General features: G+C 41.9%; 1 protein-coding gene across 1 annotated transcript in view; it reads right to left on the reverse strand.

The window, feature by feature from the left end:
• Positions 1-4,866: 4,866 nt before the first annotated feature.
• The window catches only part of PNLIPRP2 (pancreatic lipase-related protein 2), a 23,267-nt gene continuing 18,227 nt past the window's right edge, over positions 4,867-9,906 (reverse strand). The window contains exons 11-12 of the mRNA XM_006879911.1: positions 7,542-7,709; positions 4,867-4,930 (exon numbers count right to left, since the gene is read on the reverse strand). Coding sequence (XP_006879973.1) covers positions 4,867-4,930; positions 7,542-7,709 — 232 coding nt within the window. The remainder of the gene's footprint in view (positions 4,931-7,541; positions 7,710-9,906) is intronic.

Below are 9,906 nucleotides of genomic sequence, written 5' to 3' on the forward strand. Positions count from 1 at the left end.
AGTGAATAGGTATGGAAGGATAGAACCCTGATGCACAGCTCTGGTAAACAGCTGAGCTGCAATCCCCAAAGCACGAGGTTTGAATCCACAGGAGAAGGATGGGCAATCTCCTGCCATGTAATTTACTGCCTCTGAAAACTGTCAGAGGGTCAGCCATGGGTTGGTTCCAACTTGCCCGTTACTCGACAACAGTGTTCCCTTGAAATATCAAAGTGTTTCCTTGATCTGTTTACACAACAGCAGCAAAGGCTGGAAGAGACAAGGAAGGACCCTCCCCTAGAACAAGCAGGGAGAGAACGTGTGCAGAAAAGGGCTGGGAGAAAACTCTCCTGTTCTGTTCTCAAAACCACCCTCCTTGTGGTTACAACATCCCTGGGAAACAACAGTCTCTCGCAAGATAAAGTCAATGTAAGATGTCCACATCCAAGACAAGGAGAATGTAGCCCAGACCCACTACCAGCGGGAAGAGGCAAAGGGGATATAGAGCTTGTATTAGGTGGCGAGAAAGCTTGCAATTGTTCAAGAGAAAAGGCAGAAACAAAAGGCTCGTAGAGGCTTTCCAAACCCTGCATTAAAGTTAAAATCTAATTTAGATGAAAATAGATGCATAGAAATTAAACGCCCACGTGAGGCTTTCGTTGTGTAGTTGTGTACCTCGTAACAAGAACGTTACCAAATTTATTCCTTTAGCTTGAAAAATAAAGATGCATTTGGAAATTTGATTTTGTTGTTATACAAATTGTCCCAGCCTGGTGAATAGTACAAACTCCATTTCTGATCCATTGCGAGCAAAAAATAGGGCATTAAAGTGTTTAAGATTCAATCAAAGGCTTTCTGTGGGCGCCACCATATTAAAATAACAGAAAAATCAATTCGATTTTTTCATTTTGAGCATGATTTATCACAAACAGCATTCTAATAGATAATGCTGATTATATGGTAGCAAATGTAATTTATATATAGTGAGCGCGACGCCTTTGTCAGAATCATCATTAAGGAATTTGACACATATGCAGGAGAACAATAAATGTCAACTGGAATATATACCACTTAGATACAAATGGAACACTGACGTGAGCGAGGCTGCACACGCTATACTTATAAGTAATAATATGCAGTCTAAAGGCGTGTGTGTTTTCAAACAAGAAGTCTTTTCATGTTGTCATTTAAAATATCTCATATTTCTGAAGGTCAGGAATAAATGGCACTATTAGCATTAAAAGCTAGTCAAAGAAAAAGTAATTTGTTTTTCATTTAACATAACATTTTATGAAATGGCTTGGTAAAGTGTTCATTTTCCCTCCCCCAGTGGAGGCTGCGAAGACAAGATGAAGATGCGTGACGCTTTAATGCAGGAGGTTTTCTCGGTGTTCTTGGTTCTTGTGGTTGCGGTAGACGGTAGTCTCCTATTGTCAACGTCTTGAATCTGTAAGATCTGTGCAGATTAATGGGGTTTGTGCTGAAGCTTGTTAATAAAGCTGTCTGCACAGCTATGTCTCAGTTGGCTTCAGCAGGGCACTCCGCGTGTCCCGGTGTGGGCCTCGGCAGCAGGAGTGTGGTTGGTCCAAGATGCCAGCAGGAGCAATGGAGGATGGAAGGCTTTGCTACCACTGACAGAGACTCAAGAGAAAGACGTGGTGTTGTGTCTTCCTCTTGCGTCTCAGGAGCCCAGCCCAAGCTAAATAAACCCCACCGCTGCTGAGTCAATTCTGACTCATAGCAACCCTCGAGGACCAAGCAGAAAGGCACTAGAGGGCTTCCAAGTCTGTAATCTTTACAGAAGCAAGCTCTTGGTGGCCTATGGGCAAGAAGCTGCACTGTAATCTTGATGGTATGTGGTTTGAACCCACCAGCTGCTCCGTGGGAGAAAGATGGACAATCTCCTCCAGTGCAATAACTGCCTCTGAAAACCCACCGGGTTTTCAGCCATGGGTCAGTTCCACCTCGATGATACACACAACAACAACAACAACAACGACAATCTTTACAGAAGCAACTCCTCACCGCTCTCTCACTGTGCAGCTCGTCGGTGCCAACCACTGGCTTTTTTGGTTAGCAGACCCAGTGCTTTACCCACTGCGTCATCAGGCCCCAGGTCAGGTACGGTGGCTGAGAAGTCAGGATTTGAATTTAAATCCAGATACAAGATCATGTCAGTCACAGGTCCAGAAGTCTAAAATATCACCAACTTTAACCATCTGTACAACTGCACAATTATTTTAGCTTTTCTCAGTCTCTCTCCCTGCACTACATATTTTAAAATTTGGTTCAAAAATTAAAACTATAATAACAACAAAAAACAACATAGGCAAATATCATTATCACCACCACCTGAACTTAGTAAACACAAAACTTTCTTTGTATTTGGTGCAAATTTGTTTGCAATTGAAAGTAAATATGACCTGGCTGATAAAGAAGGGTTCTCAATGCAATTGATAGGCTGCTGAGATCTGGACCGTGGATAAGGAGGACAGAAGAATCGATGTCTTTAAACTGCGGTGTTGAAGAATATTGAATATCCCATGGACTGTCAGAGAACAAACAGATATTTCTTTGAGAGGGTACAGCTAGAGTGCTCCTTGCATGATGAAACTGTCTCAGATGCCGTAGTCATGTTACTAGGAGAGGCTAATCATTGGAAAGGGACATCATCCTTGGAGAGATGGAGGGACAGTGAAAGAGAGGAAGATGCTTAACCAGGCGGGTTGACACGGTGACTGTGGCAATGGGTTCAAGTGCGTCAGAGATTGTGAGGTTGCCACAGGATAGGACAGAGTTCAGATTTGTAGTTCACAGGGTCACTATGAGTCATACTTGACTCGATGGCACCTAACAACGACAATAACAAATGCCTTTCTGGGCCATGTTTTTCTGAGCACATACATAACAGTGAATAGTATTTTATCAATCAAAATGCACAGAAGTGATCATTTCTATATTCAAAGGCATCTTCCTTATATTTGCTTGAGAAAAGCAAGGGCATGCAAGAGGGCATTGAGGGATTCTGGCAATGCCAAAACATAAGGGTCCTGGTTCATTCTTTTTCATTGCTTAGGTTATGTCTGACAGATGTGATCTTTGTGTTGTTTTGATTTGTATTTTTCAGCTTCCCATTCAAGATTGAAGCTCATTTTCGCTATTAAGCCTTCCTCTTTGTGGATTGTCATATATATATTTTGGCCCTTTCCCTCTTGGCTTTGCCTTTTCTGTATGTAGTCTGTATACTAATCCCCTGTCTGCTAGTTGAATTTCTAACAACTTCTCTGAGATAGCAGCTTTTGTATCTCTTGGTCTTTGGTGTCTCTGTTAGCCTGAAGGAACAACTCATGTGTCCCAGCCCCTCCTCCTTCACTTGTTAACTGTTTATTGTGTGCCAGCCACAGGACGAAGCATTTCACATGTCTTACTTGTCCCTTAAAATCACTCAGTCCCGTAACAAACATAGGTGTGCATATATCTGCTTGGGTCAGTTATTGTTTCTTGGGGCAGTTAGTGTTTCTTTAGGGTATATTTCCAGTAGTGGAATTAAGTAAAATGATATTTCTATTTGTAACTTTTTGAGAAAGCACCATACAGCCTTCCATAGTGGTTGCACCATTTTACACTCCCACCAACAGTGAATAAGGGTTCCAGTTTCTCCACAACCTCGCCAGCATTTGATGTTTGCTGCTCTGTTAAATTTGCTATTCTTACTGGGGTGAGATGATATCTCATAGTTGTTATTGTGGCTTTGTTCCCAATAGTAAAGATTTGGAAACAACCAAAGGGCCCATCAACAAATGAATGGATAGAGAAGCTGTGGTATATTCACACAATGGAATACTATGCTGCACTGAAAAACAAGGAACTCATGCAATATTATTCAAAATGGATGACCCTGGAGGACATTATGCTGAGTGCAATATCTCAATCACAGAAGGACAAATACTACATAGTGCCACTGTTGTAAAATGAGACTGACATCAGGGTTAAGGGGAGACTGAGAAAGAGGGAGTAAATAATGTATACTGCATTGAAACAGATGAGGGAAGAACTGTTTAAAAGGGATATATGATTAGGTATTATCATCATGACAGGAGTCCAGAATGAAGGCAGCATAGTGGAGTGGACTTGGGAGTAGGAATTGCATAACAAGAAAAGAACTTTTACTTTTCAAAGAAAAGAGTGAATTGGGTGAGGGGGAGGAGTGGGCAGGGGAGAAAAATGCAACAATGAATGAATGAATGGAAATCCAAAGTCTCTGTAAATGTTCATTGAAATTAATAATAATAAAGAAGAATTAATAGCAAAGGACAATAAAAAATCACTTAGTGCAATAGGGCAAGGTAAGTGTTTCCCTTGAATAAATTAAGCAACCAGCCCAGACTGCACACAAAGAAAGAGACAAAACTGAGAGGACATCTGGCTTTCCCTGACTCCAGAGGTTGGGTGTTCACCTTGATATCATGCCAGGAAAATTAGTAAGCAAGAAGATTCCAAAGTTCATCACAAAGGTTTACGTTACAAGGTTCATTGCCAAGGCAGATGGAAGCATTCATATTGGTCTTCAACCTTGCTTGTACCTAAAGCTTTTAAATATACTGTTTTGGTTCTTTAAAATAATGCCCTAGCCTAGACATTCCAATGCTCTGAGGTGTGGCCTGGACATAAGAATTCTCTAAAAACTCCACATTGCTGGGAGTGAGGTGAGCAGGCGGACTTCCAGACATTACCTGTGGCTGCTTGGTTCCAGTTCTATAATCATTTCTGCACCTGGACACCGGGACTTGGAGAGGAATCATGACATCAGTGCCAAACCAACACCACCACATCAAATTGCGTGCATTAGACAATTTATTGCCGCAAAGACAGAAGAACAGCACCACCTTAACAAGGGTAGAGAGACTGTAAAACATCTTCTCGCACCGTGTCTTCGCTGCAAAACGTGTACCTGCGGAGGAAACGTTTGGAGCATGAGTTCCTACCGTTTGTGGAAATCTGATCTCAGAGGAGAAAACTGTGATTAGCTGACTCCCTGGAATCTCAGTTGCTTTGACTGAATCCTGGGTAATGGTTCCCACTAAACAAAACAAGGAAGAGTCTCCCTTCCCTGTGAGATCCTAACAAACTGGAGCAGAATTAGTCACATAAAACAAAGGTTTTGTAAAAACAAGGGTGTCTCTTGTGGACCGGCAGCGTCAGGCCTAGAAATAAGGATACATCTTCAAGGATATGAACATGTACAGCCAAGCACAATCAATAAGAGTGCATCTAAATTCCAAAATCAATCTCCATAATAGTCTATGTGTTTCCTACTGCCAAAGGGGCCCTTTAGAGTAGTGAGAGAAGATCTTCACCCTGAAACCCACAGCGTCCCTTTTCAGCAGGAAGTAGCTAAGAGAATATGCCATCCCCTTTTCCTTATGACTCAGGGTGAAGTCTCTCTCAGGGAGGAGTGATAGGGAATGGCAAAGGACACACTGACAAAGAAGATTAATCAGAACTGGCTTTGACAAGCACTGTGGCATTTGGACAAGAACAAACTGGGAGGAGGGTAGAGAGAATAGTGCAACAATGAATGAGTGGAAGCCCAAAATCTCTGTAAATGTTTATGAAAATTAATATAATTATAGAAAAAAAAAGAAATAAGTACATGGATGCCCAGAGAATGCAAATGGCGCAGTTGCACCTGAAGGCCTTTTAACCCAGCAATTCTATTCCCACACAGAATTATAGAAAAATGAGAATGTATGTCTGTATAAAAACAGCAACCTAAATATTACTAGCAGCATTATGCATGACAGTGCAAAACAGGAAACAATGCATATGTGTGTTAAACCAATGAATGAGTAAATCATACGTGGTCCAGGCAGACAATAGACTACTATTCAGAAATAAAGGGGAATGAAGTCCCGAGACATGCTCTGAGATGGGTAAAACCTTGAACATATTTACTAAGTGCCAGAAGTCAGACACAGAAGGACAAGTATTGTATGATTCTATTTATAGGAAATGGCCAGAATGGAAAAATCTGGAGTCAGAAAATAGATTCGTGGTTGCCGAGGGCTGGGTTAAGGGCCTTGAGAATGATCACTAATGGATATGCAGTGTCTTTATGAGGGAGAGAAAGGTTCTAAGATTGATTGTTCTGAGATTGTGGTTGCACAGCTTTGTGACAATGTTAGAAGTCACGGAATGCACACATTAAATGGGTGAGTTGTAAGGTGTATGAGTTATAACTCTAAACTTTTCTAAAGAAGGAGGAAGAAAGTGAGTAATAGGAGGAGGAAAAGGAGAAGCAGGTCCCACAAAGCCCATAAGAGACAAGCACTCTGGGCTCCTTCCTTCTTTGCTGTCTTTGGCTAAAGGTGGAGAATGTGACCAAATCAGCCTGGCCCAGGGCTCAGATTCTCGGTACATTTCCTTCATGTGGGAAACCTGATGCGGTAAAGTTCTTGGGTGCTGGGTTATATAGTGTGTGGGCCTCAGTGTACTTGTAAAGAATACCTTCTTCTTCATCCATACCTCGCCCACCTTTTCTACAGTGTATTCCACAGCCAGGACTTAGTTGGCTTCCTATCTGGCGGCAAGAGTGGATAATAGAGATAGGTGCACTGGGCTGGACAGCAGAGTCCCAGGCCTGAGCTTTTGTTTGTTTTCTGCAGAGGAATAGCACAGCCCTTCCCACACCCGATCCAGCAACATGCCAGTGGATCAAGGTTATTGCCGTTTCACAGCCTGCAAAATGAAGTTCTGGTGTGTATTTCAGAAGACATTCTGAGGCCCAGTATTCTTTGCACTTGCTTCCCTCTGTGACCTTAACCCAGTTACTGGACTTTGCATCTTCCTTTCCTGATCTTAAAGTAAGAACAGTTGAGAGGTGACATCTAAATTCCCTTCAAATGCTAACATTTTCTTACTGTCCTTTAAAAAAGATGTCTCCTCCATGATTCTTTATTTCAAAAGAGGTTATGTTCCATCTTTTAATCTAGCAAGTATGATTCTAGGTCCTCAGAATGAGAAGAGCTTGGTCGCTGCGAAACAGATTTCCAATATAATTCATATCCCTCTCATATAATGGACTATAAACAAACAAACAAACAAACAAACTAATTAGCATGAATAATTGCACACCCACTGGAATAAACTCAGAGATTCTCTCTAAATATCACAGTAGGTATTTTACTTGCTGTTTTAGATGAAAAAAAAAAAATATAGTCTCCTGTTTGTCTGTAGGACTTAACCCTCCCAAGTAGAATTTGGCCTTGAAAAACGGCACTTGATTTTTCAAATTGAAGTAGGTGGATATAGAGACCTGAGGTGATAGTTGGGCAGATGAATGGATAACTGGCTGAGTGAATGGACGGATGGACAGCCAGAATGGCAAGAGAAGGAATCTGGATGAATGGTGGAGGGATAAATGGATAAGCAGAAACGGGTGGAGGGATGGATGTACAAGTTAGTGGATACACAGCTTAGAAGGTGGATGATTGGATGGGTGGGTGTGGATGTAAATGGTTGAATGAATATAAATAATCAGACTTAGAGTAAAAGATACTCACTCAGTCCTGTCTTCACCACTTTGCACAGTAATTTGGGAAGCCCCCAGTTTGGGCTTCAGGAGATTTATCACATGGTTGTTCCAGAGGAACTTAACCTTCTCAATTTTTCCAACATTGAGATCCACGTCAATGTCCAGCATATGACTGGTATTTGGTTCCAGGGTTCCTCTGAAAACATAGACGCAGAAAGGTCTTATTAACTGGATACATGGTGATGACTGTGTCATCCTTCCAAACAATAGTTGCTGCTGCTAATTTTCTGTAAAGGCTTCCGTTATGGATTTAATTATGTCCCCTCTCCCAACAAAATAGATGCATACAATTGTAAAATATAGAAGCTATGTAATGAGCCTTCATGGTCTACTAAACCATATAGCTAGAAGAAGATTAAGGGTGGAATGTAACAGTCCTTAATCCCATCACAATAAGAGAAAGCTTCCTAGAGAGTGGCTTGTAAAAACAGAAGGGAAGGAAAGTTAGCTGCGAGGGGCACATCCCTACCACCAAGAAATAATCCTCAGAAGTGCCTTTTGGACTCAGCTAGAAAGTTCATTGACATAACAGAAGGCCAGGACACATGGAGATCTCCGAGGAATGCTGACCCTGAGGATGTTAAAGAAAATGTCTCCAGAGCAGCAGAGGAAGAGGGGCTTCCCTAAGAGCTGGCACCCGGAGTTTGGGCTTCCAGATTCCTAATCTGTAAAATTATAAAATTCTGTTTGGTAAAGTCATCTACTTGTGGTATCTCTGTTGCAACAACACTCGATATACAGCCTCCTAGCACTAGATAAACACCTAGGCTCAGACCAAACAGAAGTGTTTATGCAGCACACTTCTTTACAAAGCATTGAACTTTAGATTTGCCTTTAGAGGGAAGTAAAATATTTGGAGGGCATGTTAATTCTGTAAGTTCACTCTGTTATTGCTGGGTGCCATCAAGTATGACTCATAGTGACCCTATGAACAATAGATCTGAACCATGTCCTGTCTTGCGACATTCTCATCACTTTTAACATAATTGAGCCCATTGTCACAGTCACTGTATCAATCCACCTTCAACCAGGTCTTCCTCTCATTTTCTGAACTAACTTTTTTAAGTATGATGTCTTTCTCTAAAGAATAGCCTCTCCCAACAACATTTCCAAAGTATGTGAGACAAAGCTTTGTCATCTTTGCCTCCAAGAATCATTCTGGTTGTATTTTCTCCAAGACATACCTGTTGGTTCTTTTGACAATCCATCAGATATTCAGTACTCTTCCAACACCACAGCTCAAAAGTATCAATTCTCCTTCTGTCATCCTTAATCATTGTTCAGTTCTCAGATGAATAGGAAGTGATTGAAAAGACCATGGCCTGAATCAGGCACACCTTAGTCTAATAAGACTTGGTGCTATAGTGTATTAAAATTCACTATAGGACTAATTTATATTGTGCTTCATTGTTTAAAGTTGCAGTTGGTTCTGCTGAGGCCACCTGTCAGCTCCTCATTTCCAAGTGGTGCAAATTACTCATGAGTTTGGGTCCTCATCTAGGGGTTGGCATTTTGAGTCTCCCTAGAGGCAGCTCTGGTAGCCCAATGGGTGAGGAGTTGAGCTGCTATCCTAAAGGCAAGTAGTTTGAATTCACCAGCTGCTCTGAGGGAGAAAGATGGACAATCTCCTCTTGTGTGATTTACAGCCTCTGTATTTGTAATCACAGCAGGGTCAGCTATGAGTCAAGTCTAACTTGATGGCATGTAACAACAATAATAACAACCAAGGCACTTCGAAATACCAGCCTGGCAATCTATGTCTGAGATACCAGCCACTGAACATTTTTATGAAGCATAGTTCTATTCTGATTACACAAGTAAGACTCAACAACTCAGCTTACTGCTTACGGGCTGTTGAGTCGATTGTGACTCGTAGTGACCTGCTGCTGGGTTACTGAGGCTGTAAATTACAACAGGAGGAGGTTGCTCATCTTCCTCCTGTGGAGTGCTGGTAGATTTGAAGTGCCAGAGACATGCAACGTGTGGGTTAGCAGCACAACTCTAGACAGGCTCTGCCGTCAGAGCTCCCTGTGCATGGAAGAGATGGTGCAAAAACGGAACCGAGATGTACAGCACAGGTTATGCATCCACCGAGTACATGTGAACCAAGCTCCTCATGTGCCCACATTGTGTCCAGTGCTGAGCCAAACACAGCAGTGTGTGTGTGTGTGTGTGTGTGTGTGTATGGAGTGTGTGTACTGGGGTGGAAGGCATAATCTGATAGTCCTAAAATCTCTCCAGGGAGCTCTAGTGACTTAGTGGTAAGGGATTTTGCTCCTGATTTTGCAAAGGAATGTGGTTCAAATTCACCAGCTGCTCTGTGAGAGAAAGAT

Source organism: Elephantulus edwardii, unplaced genomic scaffold, assembly GCF_000299155.1.
Source record: "Elephantulus edwardii isolate Elephantulus edwardi_28Jun2011 unplaced genomic scaffold, EleEdw1.0 scaffold00006, whole genome shotgun sequence".
In the NCBI taxonomy this organism is placed as follows: Eukaryota; Metazoa; Chordata; class Mammalia; order Macroscelidea; family Macroscelididae; genus Elephantulus; species Elephantulus edwardii.